The 24101-nt window shown below is 39.2% G+C and overlaps 1 protein-coding gene across 2 annotated transcripts; it reads left to right on the top strand.

The window, feature by feature from the left end:
- Positions 1 to 234: 234 nt before the first annotated feature.
- itga2.2 (integrin, alpha 2 (CD49B, alpha 2 subunit of VLA-2 receptor), tandem duplicate 2) lies at positions 235 to 23156 on the top strand. 2 transcript variants are annotated; one of them, XM_071919302.2, is made up of 30 exons: positions 235 to 361; positions 2153 to 2276; positions 4318 to 4427; positions 4790 to 4881; positions 5664 to 5778; positions 6166 to 6293; positions 6489 to 6637; positions 7025 to 7175; positions 7992 to 8157; positions 8436 to 8512; positions 8835 to 8973; positions 9247 to 9392; positions 9775 to 9918; positions 10404 to 10607; positions 10872 to 11002; positions 11193 to 11356; positions 11537 to 11688; positions 11999 to 12109; positions 12622 to 12707; positions 14001 to 14142; positions 14507 to 14599; positions 14706 to 14782; positions 14866 to 14949; positions 15095 to 15194; positions 15283 to 15390; positions 15573 to 15683; positions 16521 to 16634; positions 16776 to 16865; positions 17373 to 17489; positions 18320 to 23156. In XM_071919302.2, exons 1-30 carry the CDS (start codon positions 316 to 318, stop codon positions 18398 to 18400), a joined length of 3552 nt encoding a protein of 1183 aa, XP_071775403.2. In that variant the 5' UTR covers positions 235 to 315; the 3' UTR covers positions 18401 to 23156. The 2 variants fall into 2 exon arrangements, with proteins under 2 accessions (XP_071775403.2, XP_071775408.2); XM_071919307.2 differs by having other exon boundaries at positions 15283 to 15393.
- Positions 23157 to 24101: the final 945 nt, after the last annotated feature.

The raw sequence follows: 24101 nt of genomic DNA, 5'->3' as shown, positions 1-24101 counted from the left end.
TATGAGGCTCTTCTGCATGTTATTAACTGGATTTCAAGTTACAGTAAGCGTCCAATACCCAACTGGACTCTTCAAATAATGAAAGGAAACGTCATTGAAAACTTCCCAGCCTTAGGAAATTCAAATCAAAGTTTGTATCAGCGGATCCATTGTTTTTCCTAATAATACAAGGAAGTAGGCTACCCAGCAGAGCGCAGGTCCTTATTTAGAGGACGCACCGGGACGTCACCACTAACTGGATGAAGGCTGTGGAGCCACAACTTTGACAAGTGCGACTACATTTAATCATCCCACACAAATGGAATAAAGGTGAAGATGGAGTACTTCGGGAGGAATATCATCTTTACCATACTTGTCATAAGTAAGTAGTGAACTTCTTCGGGGAGGGGAATAAATCACACTTTTTACGCATCAAGTATTTTAGACGTTTTCATCGTGATGCGCTCCGCCGTCCGCTCACTCTTTTGATGCAGGTTTAATCCTTCAGTTTGAGACTTGGAGAGAAATGCTTCAAATATCTAAAGCTGTTGTTGTGCATCCTTTTTATAAGGTTGGAATCGGTGCGTTTTGGCAGTCGTTCATACGTCTAGTCAACGTTTTATAGCTTTGAATGTAAAAGTGAATGGTGATACATGTTTTTATAGACTGGCACCTTTGATTAACAGCCGAGAGCACCGGATGAGCGCGTTTCTAGTGTCGGTAACACAATCCCTTTCACTTAATGGATCTGAATAGAAATGCTATCACTTTAAATTAGATTTCATATCACCCTGCTGGGCTGCAATGGTTGCATGCACAAGTCTTCCTCTGCCACTGAATACAGAAACCACTCACACCCCAGTTAAACCATATGGATTAAATAAGGCGAGCTCGGTTGTTTACTGTGCATCATACTGTATATAGCCTACAGGGGATGTAAGTCACTAACATACACAGTTTGTGTTGCTCACGTCAACTCTAAATGGATGGCCACAACTTATAGAGGCTTTCAAGAAGCAGCCAGAAAAAAACACCTTTAATCACACATGCATACACATGCCCGTTTCTGGAAACAAAGAGAATATTAAGCATTTCTCTTGTGGAGTTAGTGGAGTCCCTCTGGTGCTGCTGGCTGGTAGACGCCAGGTAAACAGGCGTGGCAGGAGGCTGTATGTGCTGGTAAATGTCTCCTGAGCCCAGTGCCCATAGAAATTCCTCTGCTGCTGCATGTAGGAGAGGCTGGCTTGTAGCGGAGCTCTGCGTGTATGGGCTTGTGGGTCTAACAGTGATAAACTGCAGCAAGACTTACTGGAAGAAGCAAATTCCATGTCCTGAGGGGGGTTCAGAGGGCTGTGTTTGACTTTGGATTGTGTCTATGGACACACACCGCCCCAAGATATATATTTATTAATTAAAGCCTTATCACTTCATGAAGAGTATTATATTTTATGTGTTTTGTGGCTATTTCAGGGTGGGCTGCCTTCATGACTCAGACTGATGTGGTGATAAAAAGCTTTAGGTGATTCAGTCACAAAAAACATCCCTTCAGTCACAAAAAAACACCCCTGAGTCAAAGGGGGAAGTCTGGCTGGCTGCAACTATTACAGGAGTTATAACATCACCTCTCCCGTAAAATCTTCCATGAGACCAGAATCAAAACAGATTTAATTGTGAAATCACATCCGTTTTCCTCACCTATGTGTAATTCCTCTGGCCACTTTAAAGCTATAATGTCTGGGCACGTTCATGTTATAATGCTCCATTTACTTTGTCGAAATGCTTTGATAAATCAGCTTTTGGGCTAGGTTCCCCTGATAAGATTTTTAATAAAATTTTAAATGATCCAATATTACCTCAGTCTGAATCTTACAGGACCCAGAAACCCAATCAGACTACAAAAGTAACAATTATATTGGACTGCCCAATAGACCTCCAAATCTCCTAACCATTCACAGATTCCAATTGGATTCTTAAAGGAGTTTCATATTGATTTGATCCTGAAAGGGCTTTTTGGATAGGCGTGACCCGTGTATTGGCCCACAGTATGACCAGGGTCTCTATTACAACTAAAGAGAACTACTTGAAGTTATTGTTGAAGTATTGATATACAAGTAAACCTCCACTACCACTGTCACTGTCAAGCAATCATCTATTTCTCATCTTTCTTCTCCAGTTGACAGAATCTGGTACTCACAGTCCTTCAACGTTGGCACTGCAGACGCCAAGATCTTCAGCGGCCCGGCAGGAGAAGAGTTCGGCTACACGATCCAACAAGTGACAAATCATCAAGGCAAATGGTACAAGTGCAAGTCATCCCCCCAAGTCACAGTTTAATGAAAGAAGAGTGATTTTCTTTGCCGTGATTACTTTCAGTCTGAACTTGTTTCCTCAAGTCATGTTTGTGAGAGCAAATTAAGTGGTTCTATCATCATAAATACGTTTTATTCTGCAAGCCCCAGACTGCATGGCTTTGATTCAGGTTTCCAGGTAGCTTTCTTGGACGGTCAGTTAATCAATTATTTACTTCATATTTCTTTTACATAGCAATCAAGGTGAAAAAGATGATGACGTCACCAATGAGTATATGGATGTCAGACATAGAGCAATATACCCACGAGCAAAGCAAGTGCATACATACTCTCAGTGGCCACTTTATTAGGTACACCTATCCAGTATAAGGTAGGACCATCTTTGTCTGCAGAACAGCCTGAATTGTTCGAGGCATGGATTCAACAAGGTGCTGGAAAACGCTCCACAGGGATCTTGGTCGACGCTGACTGGAAAGCACCACACAGTTCCTGTAGATACGCATATTTATGCTGCATCCTGTTCCACTTCATCCCAAAGATGCTCTATTAGGTTGAGATCTGGGGACTATGCAGGCCATCTGAGTAAACTAAAGTGTCTGCCTTGTTCCTGGAACCCTCTTGAAATGATGTGTGCTTCATGACATGGAGCATTTTCCTCCTGGAAGTATTCATTTGACCAAGACTGTGGTCATGAAGAGATGCACCTGGTCAGCAGCAATGTTTAGTAACACTGTGGCATTCAATCAATGCTCAGTTGGTACTAAGTGGCTAACACATTCCCCACAACATTAGCCTGTACCATTGACACCAAGCAGGATGGATCCATGGATTCATGATGTTTACACCAAATTCTGGCCCTGCCATAAGCATGTTGCAACAGAAACCAGGAATTGTTGGACCAGGCGCCGTTCTTCCACTCTTCAGTTGTTCTTGTCCTCTTTTTCTTCTTCTCCTCCGCTTCTTTGTTCAGCTAGTTGTGTGTTTTGGGATATCCTTCTTCAAAACCCTGTTGTACTGAAATGTTATTTGTATAAATGGAGCCCACCTCTTAGTTTAATATGTCTTGCCATTCTCCTCTGACCTCTCTCATCAACAAGGTGTTTTGTCCACAGGACAGCCGCTGACTGGATGTTTTTTTGTTTATTACACCATTCTCAGTAAATTCAAGAAACTGTAGTAAGGAAAAATCGAAGGATTTCAGCTGTTTCTGAGATGCTGGACCAGTGCGTCTGGCGCCAACGATCACACCATGTTTAAAGTCTCTTAGATCATACATCTTAACCATTGCAACATTTAGTTAAACAATAAAACCTAACCTAAACCTCCCAACCCTGTCTGCATGATATATTTACTGAGTCACTGTCTCCTACAGTAACTCATTGTCTGGAGGCGTGAGCTGTTTGCGCAAACAGGATACAAACAAGTATACCTAATAAAGTGGCCATGAGTGTATATTACACATCAATATTCCTCGAAAAACCAACAGTGAAACATAGCAATATAATAAGGTGATGAACTATATGCTCAACTTGCGAAATCCTGTTTCCTCTTATCTAAGTAATACAGAAGAATGACGTATCCCACTGTGTCTTGCTCAGAATAGAGCCAGACAGACATAGTGCACTTATATTGCCTTGTATTATGTAAAATATTGCATTATCCTTATATCAGTTGTGGTACTTATACATTGCTATTACTAGTGCTTGTAGATTATGATAAATCTATCTTAATCATAGCTATTAGTGCTGTAAGGAAGTTTGTCGGCCAAATCAGAAGTAATCTGCAATGAGATGATTTTTATATTTCTTCAAAACCTACAGTGAAATGACTTTTGTTTCATCTATAACAAAAAAGTCAGGATCTACAGATAATGCTATAATATTTTGTTTTCCACCAAGTAACACTGAACAAGCCCCATTAAACTTTATACAGCCTGCAGTGCCTTGTACACAAAACCATCCAGTAATGCCTCTTGCGCTGAGTGTTTATGAGAGTGAGGAAGAAGTGAATATTGCTCTGTTTTCTCCAGGCTCTTGGTTGGTGCTCCTTGGAGTGGTTTCAGTCGAAACAGGAAAGGGGATGTTTATAAGTGTCCGGTCTCAGGGTCCCAGAGCAGCTGTGACAAGCTCAATCTGCAGGGTAAGGTCTGCTGTTTTGTTGTTTCACCTTTGACCTTTCCACCAAACATTAGACAAGTGTATAGAATGTGTAAACAGAACTTAAAATGTGCCCCATGTGGAAACACTGTCACCCAGCTACTGGCTTTGTTTATGTTTTGATTCATTAATATGTTTTTTACTCTAAAATTGACTTGACTAAGATATTGATACAAAAACTGACAGTGTATTACAGCTAGCACAAGCTTAATATATATACTTTGAGACTGTGATATTTTGTAAACATTGGCTGAATAAATTACGGATTGGGGCTTTAACATATATAAACTCAGTTGTAATATAACAGCTACTGCAAATTCATCACCTTTGTCAATATATTCTCAGATTCTATTAGTATTCCAAACGTCAGAAACATCAACCGTAACATGAGTCTGGGCATGACCCTCACCCGGATGCCCACAATCAATGGTTTGATGGTAAGTGTGTGTGTGCCTGTGTGTGTGTGTGTGTGTGTGTGTGTGGTGTTAATGTGCACTCTCACAGAAGAGAGAGTGAGAGGGTAAGAGAGAGAGAGAGAGAGAGAGAGAGAGTGTACATGGGTGTGAAAGGTAATTGTGCTATTTCAAAAATGTATCTTGTCACAAATTATTAATACTACCTCAAAACAAACATCATAAATTACCAAACACATAAGACAACAAATGTATTTATTCAAAATATGCACTTTTTTAGTTTCAAAATAAAGATATATACAGTATACAGTAGTAACACTACCTTAAAGTGCTGTAATATTATAATTATGAGATGACTACACTTTAATGACCAACAAAGTAGTAAATACAGCTGGGAAAGTCAGGATTTTTTTCTATGAGTTGAGATGTGGCATTTGGGTTGAGGAAAGTATGTAAGCCATATCATTTTATGGTAAAAGTGATGTGCCTTACAACTTTTGGTCAATAACTTTTGGTTTAATAAATTAAAACATCAGTTACATGCCTGATGTGCATTTCTCTTCTTCATTCTGTCGCTGCAGTGGGAAGTAGTTCTGTGCCAGTCAAAACAACAGCCACCCAAAACTACTTTTGTTACAGGTTCCATTGTGTTTTTATTTCCGACCAAAAGCACTTTAATGCACGACAAGTTGGATTTAACGACTGTTCACCTCAGACGTAGGGTCTTACCGGTAGCTTTTGAAGGCGGCGAATGATTTGAACATCAGTAAGTGGCCTCACTCTTCTTCTGTGGTCACTTGGTACAGACGTGTGGTCCTCTGTGGGCGCAGCAGTGCGGCAGTCAGGACTACTACCCAGGAGTCTGTGCAGAAATCGACCCCCTCTTCAACCCTCAGCCTGCCTTCTCCCCTGCCGTCCAGAGTAAGACCTGTTACACTATCATACATCAGAACATTTCTCTTATTTATGCTCTCTGCTTAAAGCGATGCCTGACATTTTGAGTTGTACATAGTTGGTTATTAATCTGACTGATCTGATTAATCTGAGTCATTAACAAGCAATTTACTAATCATCTGTCCAAACTTTTGGCACAATGTGTCTTTTTGTACAGTCAACTGTCTGGTGAAGTAAAACAACCACGTAATCCTCAAAATGTTGAGGTGTCCTTATAATCACTGTGCTGAAATCTCCCCGTTATGTTTGGAAAGTGTCCGAGCTTTTCCATCGTTCTGTGGTCTCAGCATGCGTAACTCCCTCATCTCATCTCCATTCATCATCACATGTATGCCTCCCTCATGACATCTCTAGCATGTGGAGGACCTATGGACATTGTGATTGTTTTGGACGGCTCCAACAGCATTTATCCTTGGGCTCCAATGAACCTGTTTCTGCAGAAACTTTTACCTGCGCTAGACATCGGGCCTCAAAGCACCCAGGTAACGTCATGTTCCCGAGGCTACAACTGATGCTCTGCACTGACAGCAATGTTGCAATATAGTAGTAGTTGATAAAGTAGTAAGTAGAGATAAAGCTAGGGATAAACTGGAGTTAATTCACCTGTTTTCCTTTTGGTCTTCCTGTCATTAATGACATCTTTGTGTGCTTTATCACACCATTCATTATCCTGCCAGGTCAGCGTCATTCAATATGCAGTAAATTCCAAATTTGAATTCAGACTGAACGATTATAAAACCAAAGATGGTGTGGTTGCTGCAGCCTCCAGAATCACACAGATGTATGGTCATTCTACTAACACCTTCCATGCAATCCAATATGCCAGGTTGGTATGGCAAAAATATTGTCCTTTATGCATGTATGTATGTGTGTGTTTATATCTTTATGAATTTATTTTATTTTATTCTATTTATTTATTTCTCTCTGTGTGTGTCTATTTATCTATCTGTCTGTTTCCTTGTTTATATTGAATATTACCTGATGAAAACTGGATGATTATTATGGCAATCTACTTTTATATTTACCTGTAAACTAGGAAGCTACAGTTTTAACTCTTTTTTTTTTTTTGCAACCACCACCAATTAATAGAAATGTATTTTAAGCATAGCATCAGATTTGGATCTCTTACTCACTTTTGTCATAGCTGCTTTTTGTGGAAAAACAAAAACAGAGAGAGAATAGTGAAAAGAGTAACTTGTTTCCATTCTCTTAGCCAATGGGGCTTCGATCAGAGTAACGGTGGCCGTCCAGGTGCTGCCAAGGTGATGGTGGTTGTCACCGATGGGGAGTCTCATGATGTGGCTTTCAGGGAAACAGTCATTGAAGATTGTGAGAAAAAAGGAATTACCCGCTTCGGTATCGCTGTAAGTGATAACCTGTATAAGCACCAATTATAACTATTATTGACTCTCATCATAACGTTTATACAGTATACTAGTGGTGATTTTTGCTTCAGCTAATTTTATTTTTGTTTAAAACCCACAAGTCATGTATGTAGCCATTAGATAAACCAATGAACTGATACAGGTCCCATCTCCTTTTTATTTGAGCAACATACAGTACCTTTAAACACACTAATTTCCACTGTGGAGTTACCTTAACAGATTCTGCATTGTAGTTGCCTATGTTATTGATCATTAATCATTAACCTTCTTAGAACATTAAAAAAGTTTGTATACGGGTTTTTGTTTTTGAGAAACTGCCACCAGCCTCTTGTAAGCTTTTGTGAGCAACTCTTACTGCAAGTCAGTGGGAATGGCGCCACTTTTTTTTAATACTACTACTACCCACGGCTTATAGAAGAAAAAGGAATGACTTGCATGCGAGGCTGAGGGAAATTGTTTCATCATGTGCGCAGAAATATTTTATTCCCCAATGACTTGTACTAGCATTGCTAACAAGTGCTTTCAGGAGGCTAGTGCCAATTTCCCAGAAACAAAAACACCAGCAAAAAAAACGTTTTGAAAAATGTTATATCCCAAAATATCCCAAGAAGTAAAAAGTGATCCATTCTCTACTACTGATCTACTGATCCATTGCCTTGTAATAAAAATCTTGATCCTAAACTTATTAATTTTGCATACATTTCTGATTATTTGATGTGTTTATGTGCTGATGATGTTACTGTTTGCAATTTTGAATTTGCACTGATTTCCCTTTTGTTGTGCTGTTGTTCTTAGGTGCTGGGTTACTACATCAGAAACAACATTGACACTAAAAATCTAATAGCTGAAATCAAGTCCATTGCCAGTTTACCCACAGAAAAGTACTTCTTCAATGTGTCTGAAGAGGCTGCCCTTTCCACGATTGCTGGAGCACTGGGGAACCGCATCTTCAACATAGAGGGTACATATTATGTCTTTCCCCTTCCTGTTGCATGTATATGTAATTTACTTGAAAGAGACACTGCATGTTCATTCATACAGTACTTCAAGGGCTCTTTTCAAAGAGTTTCACCCAGACACGTCAAAACAAGTCTGTCATTGTTGAAGATCCCATGAGAGATCTTTAAAAGACACATTGGCATTCTTTCATGCACATTTTGCAATTTGTCTGAAATACTTCTGTATTCTGTATTCTGTATTTCTGTTAATGGTGATGACACGGTGCTCTTTTACCACAAGGCACCGGAAAAGGGGGCGACAACTTCAAGATGGAGATGTCCCAGGTGGGATTCAGCGCTCACTACTCCAGCAAACAGGTACAGAGCGCTGCCTTGTACACCTCTAAAACCTTTCTATATCTGAGGAACTTTGACAGGGCGTTTTACACTTTTGGCAGTTATGCCTTTCTTCACCTTGCAAGGTGCAGAGGAATATCATAGCTCCCATCTTAACCATTTGTTATAATTAGGTTCACCCAAAATAGAAAGCCCTTTGACTACAGTACAATACTTTTGATATTAACATTATGTTGGGGTTCTCAAGCTGTTCAGTCTGGCACCAAGACCAGAGACACAGATGGCTGTGACCCAGAATCATGTAAGGTTCTCATCTGTTGACCTTTTGCCTTTGCTGTTTCAGAAAGTGATGATGCTGGGGGCAGTGGGAGCCTACGCATGGAGTGGGACTGTCGTCCACCAGACAGGATCCAGAGCAGACATCCTCCCTTTCTCTGCCTTTGAGGGAACCCTGCAAGACAGAAACCACAGCTCATTACTGGGTAGGCACTGGCATTGGTCCTCTGCATCTGAGGCTGGTATTTGACCAAACCCACTATGTGGTTACTTGTTGCATTAGCTCTTTTCATTAAAGAAGCAGTGCAGGAATCAGAGTGTAGTATAATCTGTGGTGTCACCTTCATCCCAATATTGCCTTATGTTTGTGTTTATTGGACTGAAGACATTCTTTAACTCTCAAATGCATTAACTGAGCTGAAGAATGGCTGATCTAAATACATGTCCACTGCTAAACATTTCTTTTGTGGTCTTCCCAGGTTACTCAGTCAGCACACTGAGCAATGGGCCCACAGAATACTTTGTCGCTGGTGCGCCTCGCTCCAACCACTCTGGACAAGTTGTCGTCTATACCATCAACGCCCGGAAACAATTGACTATCGTGGACTCGGAGAGAGGGAAACAGGTACTGATGACTTTCCCACACTGCCACTACAGAGGTTATGACATTGACGTTGTTCCATAAACCCACTCTGCATACAGTTTCTGTTTCATCTGTTGGCCCTTTGGAAGGTATTGCTCTTATAACATGAGATCATCTAATGGAATGGATGAGAACCGGACACACTGAACAGTATAAATGCAATTGAAAAAACGTATACCTATTAATTGCTGGCATAAGCATCAATGTCAACAGGTTGTAAATATTTGTTTTATTTTTTAAAAGTTGAGTAGCTGTTTTTTTCCCCACAATCCGAGATATCATATTTTGGAGTAAAGCCCTTCAAATAGAGTAGCACCTATGAAATTAATTCATCATCAGTAAAGAGTATGCAATCTTGTCCTAGATTGGGTCCTACTTCGGCAGTGTCCTGTGCTCTCTGGACGTGAACAAAGACGAGGTGTCAGACCTCCTGCTGGTCGGTGCGCCCATGTTCATGAGCGAGCTGAAGAAAGAGCAGGGCAGGGTCTACCTCTTCTCCGTCACCAAGGTAAACATGAGCACAACATCTCGTCATTATATGAACATCTTGGAGTGTGGATTTCTTGAGCAAAGGAACGTGAACGTGATTATCATAATTCACACAAATCAGTCAAAAAGATGAAGACACATTGTGCTGGGTTGAATATGGGTTGAAGATGATGATGTTGATGATGTTAATTAATACTAGAAAGGCCAATGGATTTTGTGGGTCTAAGAGAAGTTCAACAAGACGTCAATTGAAAGGGGTAAATATCATTATAACTACTATTTCCTTGCAGATACTGGTTTGTACTAAAAGTGGATCTAAGAAAAGTCACAGAGGGACATTCTGAAAACTGAGAGATTTCAATTCTAAAGTTCAAAACAGCCATCAATTGACTGTGGTTTGGCCTTTCTAGTGTTAAGACATGGATGAGGATGACTAAAGCAGCTACAGCGTGATGGTTGGCTCTCACGCCCCGGATTATTCTCTGTGTTACTTGCTATCCAAAGGGTATACTGAATGAGCAGGGCTTCCTCAGTGGTCCGTCCCCAGCTGAGAATGCCCGTTTTGGAATGGCCATCTCAGCTGTTCCTGACCTAGACCGCGATGGTTTCAACGATGTGGTGGTTGGAGCACCACTAGAAGACCAAGAGAGAGGTGTCATTTACATCTACAACGGGGTGAAGAAGACATTACGCAAGCAGTTCTCACAGGTAGGGAACAAAACGGAGTGACTGAAAGAGAGTGGGGGAAAAAATACTTATTGGAATGTTGTCTTTGAGCCTAAACGTCTAGCCGTGGTTTTACACAGGTATGATAGATCCTGGTGCAGATGGTCTTGTGCCACTTTGGAGCTAGTCTATACAAACAGTAGCTACAAAGGAAATTTTGTCTCTCATTTGACAAATATATCAAGTTTGATTGATCAAGTATAGTGTGATAATAAGCCAGTGATAATGATCTTTGATCTTTTCCAGAGAATCCTTGGCTCCAAACTGGACCCTAAGGTGCAGTTTTTTGGAAGGTCCCTAGATAGCTTTAGAGATCTGAATGACGACAGCATCCCTGACATCTCAGTCGGAGCACATGGTAAAGTGGTACAGCTCTGGTGAGTTAAGCCAACACAATATGTGGGAATAACAAGGATAACAATTTGTGAATGATTATGAATTGAGCTAACAATTGCTTCTAAGGTGATATATTGTACTATATTGCTTGTATCAAGTTCAATCAATGAAATGATTGAATTCTGAAGTGTATTACTTATTGCTTGTTATGTTTTTGCACTTGGTTTTCAGGTCCCGTGGTCTGGCTGCCGTCACAGCTAAAGCCTCCTTTACCCCCAATAAAATCAGCATACTTAGTAAGCCTTGTGTAATTAACGGACGTAAGCTTTCCTGTTTCAACACCAACCTCTGTTTCAGTGCTGCATTCAGGCCCGTGAAGCCCGTTGGACCCATTGGTAAATCTGATTAACTCCCACTTTAGCTAGATATAACAATATGTTAGGCTTTTCAGTAGTACATTAGCTTCCTGTTGCTTTGAATTAGCAAATTCTGTAAATCCTGTCCAAATAGTTTTCAGGAAAAATGATCATTTCTGATGTCAAAAAAGTGTCATATACCGTCTTTACTTCTTTCAGATGTATCCTACAGCCTGACTCTGGACGCTGACTTGCAGGCTTCTCGAGTGACGTCTCGAGGACTGTTCAGTCAAAACAGTGAGCGCTTCCTCTCTGGAAATGTAAAAATATCATCTCAGCCTGTGTGTCAAGACTACCAAGTCTATGTTCAGGTACTTGATGGAGATTATCTGCATTGTTTTGATTTTGATGATTCAATGGGTGTAGTCATTAATGGGCATGAAAAACTTCAGATATGATCCTTAGGTGTGAAAGCCAGCTGTTATTATGTGGGTACCTTGATGTGATAAGGCTTGCAGAGAACGCATGCACATCATAGGCTACTTCTACTTTTGCAGAATTTATCCCCCACATTGTAGAGACATTATATGATGAACTTCAGGCAATATTTTTTTTCCAAAATAGGCATCAAGCATTTTGGAAATGATCTCTTGATGTGTCCATCTATGGTTTCTTCAACAGGAGACACCAGACTTTGTCAACTCCATTAGTCTGAAGGTAGATATCGGTATGCAGAGCCCAGATGCAAACCCAGTCCTCGATGTCTTCTCTCCAAGTGCATGGGAATTCTTTGTAAGTGTGATACATTTTTTGTCTTGTCCCTCTGTCCCTTTGCACCTAGTTTTTGTCACCTATTCAGTCTTTACAGATCTGCATGACAGGAAACAATTCAGGTGAAAAAAGCTTCAAACCTAGTTGTTATTTTGCAGAGGTATTTGTCTCAGTCATTTGAAATTACAAGGTGTGCACGCTCCCTAGTGTCATGATTACTAGCTGTCAAAACCAAAGTGTGTCACTAAGTCACGCAAGTTCTCAGATACAGACATCACTTGGTTGCTACTTTCCCAACTACAACAATAACATTAAAGTTCATGCAAGCGAGTAATCATATAATAAACCTAGAATAATACAAAATGTATTCTCTATAGCACAAAACAAAACAGTTATATAGTTCTTTACAAATGATAACAGAATAATAAATAAAAGCCAATAGGATAAAAATCCCAGACATGAATTGAAAACATGTCTTTTGAAGAATAAAGCACATGTCCAATACTGAATATGCCTCTCTTTCATTGTTTCAGGTCCCCTTCTCAAAAGACTGTGGCACTGACGAAGTGTGTGTGAGCGATCTGGTACTGAGTGTGAAGACAGAAACACAAGTGTCCAGGTGAGTGGAACCTTCCCGAACCTTAGTTATAATAATAATAACTTAATTTAGATGTATACAGTGTTTTAGGAGTAACACGATATGCTCATCCCATGATTTCATTTGATATATGATAACCGGGCTCAGGTTACACGGTTTTATTGTCATGAAATTAGTTGAAATTGAAAGAATATTGTGTGTCACAGAACATGTTCAGGCGAGGCTTCGTCTTTCTTAATTATGAGTTATTAAATGATGAAGCAACATCTTGTTCCTTTGGTATGAAGTTGTTACTATGATGAATCATATGCTATTGCATAAGGCTAATTTCAGGTACAAATATCTTTAATACAAAAGAAATAATTCTGTGAAGATTTGGGCAAATGTGACAAAATGATTGATCTCTCCAATAAATGTCACACCCTGGTAATTCCTAACAGCCATTACAGCATTGTTCTATTTTAATCTTCTTTATGAGTCTGTCTTAATTGCAAGTGACTTCACGAAACAGAATATTCCACTTTATACAGCAAGTGCAGAGCTCATAAAATGGGTGGGTCAGTCTGTGCTTGAGAGCTTGGAAACATTTCCAGAGTTTGGGTGACGTGCTCAGTGAATGCACTCAGATGAAAGGATGTGACAAATACATTTACGGAGAACCTTACAATACTTTTTAAGATCACAGTCGAGCATATTTGGTCATATGTGGTTGACTCTCATTTTTGTGCCACTTTGTGTTAAATGCAGACTTAGTTTCCATGTCAGAGTATTGGAATTAAGCAAAGGGGAAAACAAAACATGTGCTGGTTATATAGCAAGTTAGTAAAGCCTGGTAACTAGTTTGTGAGGCTGTTAAGCCCGGCTCTGTTGGCACTAACACTAATCTCAAGGAAATTCCCTGTGATTCATTCCTACATATGTATAGTACCGTTTAAGGTGGGGAGGTAGATGGCATCCATCTAGTTGACATAAATGAAGTAAATCTCCCTTGCCATCACAGATGTGAAGGAAAAAAATTGTGAGAACAACAATCTACTTGCCTATCCTGGTAGAAAATATGAATAAATCACCCACAGTGTCCAGTAGATCCCACCACTGAGTGAAGTGGAGGAAGGGGGATTAAATTAAATTAGGCATTCATTGTTATTCCTATACCTCTGGACTATTAGGCTATACTTCTGTCAATATTCTTCTCATGAGTACAGTTGCAAGAGCAGAGATTCCTTAATCTGTGATGTGTAAATAAATAACATATTTTGTGAAAGTTGGACAACAGAGTAGCAGAGTACAGTAATCATAGCTCTTGTGTTGCAGCTCAGACCCCATTCTGGTCAGCTACAATAACCGGGAGCTGTCATTTGAAGTTGTTGTGAAGAACAAAAAGGAGAACGCTTACAACACTCAGGTCTTGGCCACGTACTCCAGCAACATCTTCTATGCCTCCATCACCTCTCCTGTGAGTTATAATAGCGGAGTTAAAGAGCAATTGATGTTGGTTTTGACATGATGGTTAATGTGAGAAAGTCTTATCTAATGCTATCAAACTCTTTCTTTAATAGGCTCTCTGCATAATAACTATAAAGTACAATTCCACAACATTATCATTTCAAATCACACATAAACTGAGTGTTGTGGTTATGGTAGCTAACTACAGTTGTGGTAAAGCTACCTAACTACAGGAATTTGAAATGTATGATGTATGAAAGTGTGGATTTAGACAATTTCCCTCAGCTACCTAGTGCACTAGCATAGAGTTCAAAACATTTTAAACATTAAAAAGTTATGCACAGAGTATACTATCTTGAACTGTAACTTCACAGAAGGATGGTACAGCGGTCAAATGCACCTCTACAAAGCAAACACGTGTTGTCGCTTGCCAAGTGGGATACCCAGCTTTAAAAAAAGACCAAGAGGTAGGTGCCAGGGGAAAAAACTATTTGTCCATTCATGTGACGTAATTGTGTGACTTTGGTGATACGTATTCTCTTTGTTTTAATACTTCATGTGATTTCTCTGCAGGTGAAATTTTGGATCAGTTTTGACTACAACCTTGCTCAGCTGCAAAACCAAGCCGAGGTGAACTTTGAGGCAAAAAGGTACACTGACATGAAATGTTTACAATGCTGATCAATTAATATATCATTGTGCATATGTAATAATGTACCTTTATCATTTATAGTGATGGTAAAGAGCACAGCCCTGCAGACAACAAAGTGGACATAAGGATTCCTGTCCGATATGACCCAGGGATCATTATGTCCAGGTGATTCATGAGATCCTCAGATGCTGCATCTCCTTTTTTTATCCTAAACATACAGTATAACATTGACCATAACTATTAAATACCAGATTTAGATCGATTACAAAAGAATTACAGTATTAAATTGTCATGTTTTTTTGTCCTATAGGCAATCAAATATCAATTTCTATGTGGCGGAGGAACCCAGTGTGGTGACGACAGTGAAAACTCTAGATGACATCGGTCCAGAGTTTAACTTCTCCCTGAAGGTGCAGTAAATGAATCTGCCTCTAAAACATCACCATCTCCCATTTGATACATTATAGACATGTTCATTGAAATATACTGGATTTAAAGGTTTCAACAGGTAACTTCCCAGTCAGCCTCCTGTACCTGACCATAGCTCTACCCATGACAACCAAAGCTGACAATCCGCTGCTCTATGTTACCGGTGTGGACACACAAGTGGTGAGCATTCAGGCACCAAATTCCAGTGAGAGTTTGAGTTTCCAATTTTGTTTAAATCACATAAACATCACAGTTGAAACCCTAACTTGAATGAATAGTATCTGTATTTAAAATATTAGAGTTTCACACTATTATATTTTCTGTGTTTTCTCTTTGGATTGTGTGATATGTTGAAAAAGGGAAGTTCTGTCAGCTGTGATTCCAGCAGCCTGGTCGACCCGCTGAAGATTGGTACGAAGACCCACAAAGCCTCCTTCTCTGAGGAGAGCCTCAGAGGCATAGAGACACTGGTCAGTCACGTTATTTTTTCACGCATCTTTCTCTTCATGTAAGTCAACTCATATTTCATTTCTGCACATATGTTGAACATAAGGCGAACAACCAGTAACGCACACATCCAAATCTGCAAATCTTCTGTACGTTATCTAGAAGAACTGAAAATATTTGATAAGGTGACTAGTTTTTTTTACGCTGCATGTCTGCACACCTACACACTTCAATCTGTAGACTTGTTAATGTGTACTTGACACATTTTGCACATCCTGATTTGCTGTAAATTCATGCTTTCTTCATATTTTCATATTCTTCTAATTTGTTATGTATTGTACCTTGATATTTTTATAATTCCTCCCTGATTACAACCTGCATATATTTCTGAATTTCATCTTTTATATCATACATATTTTTCTTTTTTTTTTTCTTTTTTATTTGTCTAAGTATGTTCTACTGCTGTTAGTTTCCACACCCTCTTACTGCCGTAGTTCATTTTTTTCAAACTTTTTATTCATACATTTTACTTGGCATGTTCTAGTGTTGAAATTGACCGTTGCATTGTGTTTAAATAACCTCCATTTTGCTATATTCTTATTTCTATTCTAGTTTTCTTTGCTGTATCCTTTTATTAATAATTGCTGTGGCAATAAACCAATTTCCCCCAGGGATCTTTAAAGTTTCATCTCATGTTATGTTTCTCAGTGATTTAGTGTATGACTGTGAATTCTCATGCAGGCCGTCTTTTAAACTGTCACGATTGCAAATGGGTCTAGTTCAACATTTCAACAGCTCATCAACTCATATAGAATTGGAACGAACACCTAATTGAATTTCCATTTTTCTCACATTCGCAGGACTGTAACAGTGCAAACTGCAAATACGTAAAATGCATACTGAAAGACATTGAAGTAATGAGTGACTATTTTGTGAACATTACGACAAGGATCTGGACCGGCACATTTATTTCGGTAAATATATTCAATATTAAGCCCCATTCTCCCATAATGAGCATTGTGTTTTTTTTGTAGACCTGAATGTTTGGTTTATGTTCATTACCATTAATTGTCTTGTATTACTGATTCATTAATTCATGTTTTTGGTCAACACAGGCTACCTATCAGACCATTGAGCTGACTTCCACTGCTGAGGTCGAGAGCTCCCAGCCTGATCTACTTATCATCGGCCTCAAGCGGTTACCAGTAGGATCACATTTCAACATTTTGCTTTGGTTCCTAATATAAAGATACTGAGGGAAGAGAGACTTATCACATTAAAGCAAGTTGTATCTGTAATTCAAAGCATTGCACTTTAAAGTTCAGTGTTACTTAAGTTGACCTCTGATGTCTTACGTTGATTCAAGTCATTGTTGATACAGTTTTATATGCTAAGGATTTATGTAAGGAAATGTAAAAAAAAACAAAAAACAAAACAGGAACCAAAGATTCCATAGTAGAAAGAAGGAATGTCATTCTCTCCTGTGAAAACAAAAGAACAGTAAAGGTTTTGGCCATGGAGACCATTATCAGACAGACTCTCATGATGGCCTCCACTGCCGATACATCATGTTTTTACATTGAATTAAATAAACATAGTCTTTAATGACGAGAGTGAATAGCCGGTTTTTCTTCCACTGATGATGTTTTATGTCACATGAGCCGTGACATGCCCTGGGCCGTGTTGTGAGCTGTCCTCCCTCCCCCTCCCAGGTGGTGGTCACCGTCAGCAAGCCCGGAGAGACGGCTGATGTTCCGGTCGGGGTGATCGTGGGCAGCGTGATAGGAGGGCTGCTGCTGCTGGCGCTGGCTGTCGGACTGCTGTGGAAGGTGAGCATCTATCTACGTTAGAGGGAAAATCAACTTACATTTCAACTTAAAGGGGAATATCAATTAATTTAAGAGTTTGTGTGGATTATTTCCATATCTTAGGGCTGCCCAATCAGTATTTGTCAACATGAGCAGTTCTCCTCTGCAAAAGCAAGAAAACAGAGAACCAAGTTACTGATCTGATTTCATATAAATGTGATACGATAAATGATAAACTAATTGCCTTTCAATTAGTTTATTTGCAACACTAAGGCATTCTCTAAGGTTTGTGCAGGAAAAAGCACACGTATCACCAAAATGATCAAATCAGGATGCCAGGCTCTGCAATAACTGTGCAGTGAGGGGAAGAGAGCCACATGAAGCCTCTTTCCACCTGCCATGGTCATACATATGTTAATTCATTATTTTGCCCACATATCTATTTGGTCATGTAAATTGAGATTGCGACCAATTCACTAAAACTTTGCAACGCTGCTGTCAGGCAAGCAAGGGAGAGGGTTGTCAGTCCTAGAATCTCAATCAGACCAGAGAACGCTGCAGTTAGAAAGGCCGCTTTAGGGCACAAGGCTGCCAGCCATGGTGGATTAGTCTTACAGCTGAAGCACAGTTTGCACCTGCAGTTGATGATGAAGTTTGCTTGCACAGTGCGCTTGTTCTTAGTGAGTAAGACAAAAACTCACTCACTGTCTCAGCTCAAGCAACTGAGCTGCGAAAAAATGCTGTGGTAGTGAATGCAGTGAATGTGGACCTAGCACTGTAACACAGTTTTTTAAATATTTTTTCAATTGTACAAGAACTGTGTACCTGAACATTATCTGTTCACTTTCTAGTTTGGGTTTTTCAAAAGAAAGTACAAACAGCTTCAGAGGGAGGCTGGCGACGACATGGACGCTGAAGACGATGGGCTGTGAACTAAAGAGAGAACTTCCAGCCTTCTCTCTTTGATGGATATTATCAAAGTGGACACTGACATTTCTCACAGGTTCTTGCAAACTGGGAATGGACAGTAGCTCAATCACTGGGAATTGGGCCTTTTTAATAAAATGGAAACTACTTTCCATGGCAGTTGTGTTGACCTCTGCCTCTGGAGCAGCAACCTGCAGTTTGTGGATAACTGGGATTCAGTCTTCTGTTGATCTTACAGAGGATTTTTGTTCATCTTTAACTTTTTGTTTTCTGGATTGTACATTGACAAATTGCTGTTATGCACTGATTTTGAATAAATGTAAAAAAAATAATAATAATTTTCCAACATGACAAAAAAATGACAGTAATGCTCATTTGGCCTTAGATGGATATTTACAGTTCTCATGCAAATATTGCCATCCCTAGTATTACACTGTCAAGGTGTCTATTATATGAATAGCCATTTGTTTTGACCATTTCTTGGCAACATGATTGGCCAACAGCACATTGTGTTTTTATATGAGTTAGAAATATGATGTTTTAGACTGTTTTATATAAGATAAGCTATGTGGCAGTGTCTATGGGTCCCTGGAGTGGCCAACTTTGGTGGTTGACCTTTCATAAGTTACAGAAGAGGTACAGAATGTGCACTAAAAACAACCAAACAAACATGTTCTTGCAAAGTTTAATATTACTTTAGGGAATACATTCAAATAACTGATAAAGTAATTTATATATTCTATAGTATAGTAATAGTATTCTATAGTAATATAGCAGCCTGTTTTTAGGAGACCATCATACTTATAGCCATGATACTAGAGATATAAATATACTTTCAAGCAAACATTAGATATGATTACAAGTGTTGGGTGGTGGCAATCCTAGTTGAACAAGTCAAAGAGGGTTTATGTTTTATGAAGAGATTGGACAGGCTATTGATGATGTTTTTGAGTTATTTGCCACTAATGATGGTAACCCAGCAGTTATGAATATTTATGAGCATATCTGTAGGCCTCATTAAACACCAAGATCATCCACTTAGCCCAGTCGGCCTCAAGATGTCACTGATGAGTTCTGATAAGATGGCTCTCCCGTCCCGGGTCACGGCCAAACAGAAGTGGAGAAATCAGGGCGAGCTGTGTGACATGAGCAGACAGTGGTTTGACTACCTGTGCAAAAACTATGACACTTAGCTCAGTTATAATATAGTAATAAACTATAATATAGTTTAGCGTATAGAGCGATAAAACACAAAGACTATTGCATGCTCTGTTCTCCTCCTGTTGCTTGAGGATCAGTCATTGATTATGGTCAGCTGGATGAAGTGATTGCAAGGGTCATGTTCTCCCAACTGGTACCTTTGTTTCTCACATTGGGACTGAGGTTAGATCAAAGCTAATTCCACATTGTGTGGTTGTATTTGCCCAGCTTCACCACAAGATGGCAGCATGATATAGGTGACATCTTGGGACTGTTCAATATTTCGTCACTGCTTTATGTGGATGACCTGAACACTAAACCACTTTATGGCATCAAACATGATACTTTATTTAGGATTCAGATCATATTTGTTGTTCTGTTCAACTCTGTTCTGTTCTGTTTAGTCATCTCTTCTCTTCTCTTCTCTTCTCTTCTCTTCTCTTCTCTTCTCTTCTCTTCTCTTCTCTTCTCTTCCCTCCTCTCCTCTCCTCTCCTCTCCTGCTGGAATACTTTTGGAAAACCTAACCCTGCTAGGAACCCTGGTTGGATCACATCCTTCCAAATATCAATACAATTTAACTTTTCTCTCTAACTCAGTTCATTTCTTTCTCACATTTTTGATTGTCATGTTCTCCCATAGCTGGGTTAGTCTTTCCCTTGACTGTTTTGGAATGTTTTTCTTAGCGCTTTTCTTTCTTTAGCATACATTCCTTTGGATCTGGCAAGGTGGAATCTACTATTTGTTTCTCCTAAGTAGCATAGTTTTGTGATCCCAGGCTCCAGCCTTCCTTGTTGGGGAGAAATTTTACATTTGATAAATGATCGAACTACTCTATTTCACAATTTGTGATGCACTACAGAGTTGAGAAACAGCATTTGGATGCTATGTGTCGACAGGGAACAGTGTGGAAATAGTTCATGAAATGAGATACAGTGGAAGTGTTTGACCACCTTTGTGAGCGTATCCTTCTGGGGCTTCTGCAGAAGATTGGCAGTTATGTAGCAATACACTCAACACATACCACATTGGGATGATTGCTCACAAATTGCTGCAATATTCTTTGCAAGTCAAAATTGACATTGATCTCATGATTAACTATTTGATGATAGCTCAAATAGGATTGACCTTTATTTGCACTTTGTCATGCCTTTGTAGCCTATAAATCTTAGAGCATGACGTTCACACTAACTATGATTTAAGACAATTTCTTTGTATCGTTGCATAGCATTGGTTGCCAATAATTTGACAAATTACTGACAAGTTGCTGTGGTGATGGTTCACTGGTTTTTCTTTTATTTCACTTGAGAATGAAAATGAAAACTTGAACATTTTGTTATGCATGTTTGGGGTGGATTTTCTATGCAGTGTTACACATAATCTACTCAAGGGGCAAAAGGCTGCATTCCACAGTATGACAATATAAACTTTAGGCTGTTTTTATGCAAGAATTTTGTAAACTTTTGTAAAAAAAACAAATTGATAACAAATATTATCCCTATGTCATCAGGAACGTGTGCAACCAGTCCAACCAATGCACAGCATCTGCTCTATTGCACTCTCTTAGAGAAAGTACCTTTTTGGTGGCAACAACTTTTATATGCTAGATTCCAGTTAAAGTGAATTTAGTAAGTTCAGGTCCTGGGACAGCGAGCCTGGTTGTCCCTCTGCTGGTGCCAGTCATGGCTCCAGGGCAGCAGCCAGCACTTGAAGGTAGATACAGTGAGGCAACAAGTGTTTTGGGACCTTTAAGTCTTCAATGACAATTTCACTGATTTTGCTTTTCAATTTCAGCAAGAAGAAAATCTCACAAATCATTCTCACCAGACACAGAATGATTTGATGAACTTGCTACTGCTTTAAGGTTTATATACAAGTTTTGGTATATCCTCATCTATTCATTCAGACTCAGAAAGGGACTCAGTTAAATGGCCAAGTTTATTAAATGTACAGAAATTCAATCTTTGTGACATTAGTGCAGAAATTCCACAACACAATTCTTACACACATACAGGACAAACATTATTAAATTGTGTCTGTATTCTGAAAAAGTACTTACTTACTATGAGTTTGATGTTTGGGAAAATGTTTAAGGTGATAAAGGAAAGTCATCATCTTCACTGTAGTTATTGAGTTGGCAAAAAGGGGAAAATGGTCAAGATTCAGGCCCAAATGGTATAATCTGCTTGCTTAAGTTAAAAATAGTTGAATAAAACAGTATGTGTGGCATTTTAGGCATGAATGTAGTGTAGATGTTTCCCTTCAGACTGATCATCTGATTGATCACAGTCGACCTCTCTGGGCTTTCACTAGAGATGATGGGACGTCTCTTTAGCAGTGTTTGCTCATTCAAAAACTCATATTGTGTCCAAATCCAAATATGTGAGATATCTTGGTGCTACGCTGTCTGATTCACTCACACAGGAAGCAGTGGCAGTAAAAATAATCATCACGGGTCCAAAGCTTTCTTGTGGTGACGATCACTTTTACTAAGTCTGTTCTGCAGCACAGCAGACGGCCAGCTAAACATTCAGTGTTGAGGAGTAATAGATTATATTTTAATAATTATCGTAACCTGATTGTGAAAGCAGTAACCGTAATCTGCAGCCTGTGTGAAAACAGTAATGATTTGCCAGATGCTTTTGAAAATATAAGTGACTACTTGTTGGATTACTGATAAACTACATTTAGATTGTAAGAATATATGCATCTTGAAACAATAGTTGATAAGAGATAATTGTTAGTAGGAAAGAAAATATTTGTTTACATTCATATTCTGAGGATTTTGGACACGCTTGGTAATTTGATTGATGACTGCTCTTACTGATTACAATTTAAAGCAGGTAATCAGTAATCTGTAACATTAGATTTTGAAAGTATCAACCTCAACCTTATATGTGGGTCATGTAAATGAGGACCAGAATCCACACAGGGACCAATGAATCAATGAAGCAAAAGGGCTTCTTCTTCTTCTTCTTGATAAAAAGAGTACAGCAGCTGAATGAACTCCATTAGCCTACATATTATTGTTCCTTTCCCTGGATCACAAAAGGATACCCGAAGTAAATAATACTGCAATAACTTCTCTCTTTTTTTTATTTTTTTTATTTTTTTTGACATAGGCATACAATTAATCCACCATTACAAATTAAAGGGTCTCTTCTTAGCCAAGATATTAATGTGTTTAACTGGAGAAAGTAAGAGAGCTTGATAATTAATGTGTAAGAGGTGGGAAGTATCTCATTGCAGTTTGTATGAGGCTGTATCTATTTCTGATGTCTGTGTAATGACCTTTTTCATTGTGATTTGTACGTACGTTTAGTGTTTTGCGTAAAGTGTGTCACAGTAGGTTGATATCTGACGGTTTTGACTCGTCTTTTGTTCTGGGGGGCGTTGGAAATGAGTGGTTCTTAAAGAGAAAGAAACACTCTTGTTTTTTAATGAGAAAATGTCTTTATATTTCATGTCAAGTGGCTTTTAATGTCAAGATGGCTTTTCCCTGGGGGTTTATTACTGTAAATGGTTGTTTGAATTAAAAATGATATTAAAACTAATCCAAAATAGTCAACGGCATTTGGTTTTGTCTAACTTGCCACCCCACACACACTCTCTCTCTCTCTCACTCACACACACACACACACACGCGCACCTACGCACATATGCACGCACTCCGCTGTATGCCCATTATTGCGCGTCTGACGATTTGAAGATTAAAGTCCACTGCATTTTATAGTGATAATGCCCTAAAAAAAACTGTAGTAATACATTTTATAAGGATACTATACAAATATCACCGCAAAACTGTAAGCAAATATTATAGGAATATTATAGTGATAAGAGATAAAGAAAAAATATCATTATGTAGGATAAGGTCACTATAAACTCACTGTTGAGTACCACAGACACATTTTAGGTCCTTTAGAAATATTATAGGAATATTATAGTGATTAGTGATTATTATAGTGATCAGGATTTCAGAGACTGAGGAGACCATATGTTCTTATAATTTCATAATTTGTAGATTATGGATTACCTGAGCAATACTCCACCGGTATAAAGAGAGATTACAACCTTCTCCGTCCCTGGCTGACACTCTAATTCCCTGATGCCTGATTTCAAACCAGACACTTTGCACTGGGCTTTGCCGTAAAGTTGTAACCAATGTTCCGCTGAAGAGGTCGCGCAAGGACTTCTGAAGGAGTTCAGCCTGTACATCGGTGTGTGTGTGTGTGTGTGTGTGTGTGTGTGTGTGTGTGTGTGTGTGTGTGTGTGTGTGTGTGTGTGTGTGTGTGTGTGTGTTTCATTCAATGAAACGTAACACCCTGCTCCTCTGTCTGAAGCCTCTTCGGAAACAGGTTTGATTATATTTAAAAGCTTGACCCGCGAGAGAAACCCAAACAACTGTCTGTTCTAATATTAGTAGTACGGCTGGAGGCTACTATGAATTCTATTATTGTCTGTGCTCAGATGTATTCCAATAGGCAACTCTCATCAAAAGATTAGCACTT

Source organism: Centroberyx gerrardi, chromosome 8 (assembly GCF_048128805.1).
Source record: "Centroberyx gerrardi isolate f3 chromosome 8, fCenGer3.hap1.cur.20231027, whole genome shotgun sequence".
Classification (NCBI taxonomy): Eukaryota; Metazoa; Chordata; class Actinopteri; order Beryciformes; family Berycidae; genus Centroberyx; species Centroberyx gerrardi.
This window is presented reverse-complemented; position numbering and strand designations above follow the sequence as displayed.

Coding starts and splice junctions, on each gene's coding strand:
- itga2.2 (XM_071919307.2), top strand. CDS start 316: ATGGAGTACTTCGGGAGGAATATCATCTTTACCATACTTGTCATAA. Junction 9,393..9,774: donor ACTCGGAGAGAGGGAAACAG/GTACTGATGACT, acceptor ATCTTGTCCTAG/ATTGGGTCCTACTTCGGCAG. Junction 11,357..11,536: donor GAAGCCCGTTGGACCCATTG/GTAAATCTGATT, acceptor TACTTCTTTCAG/ATGTATCCTACAGCCTGACT.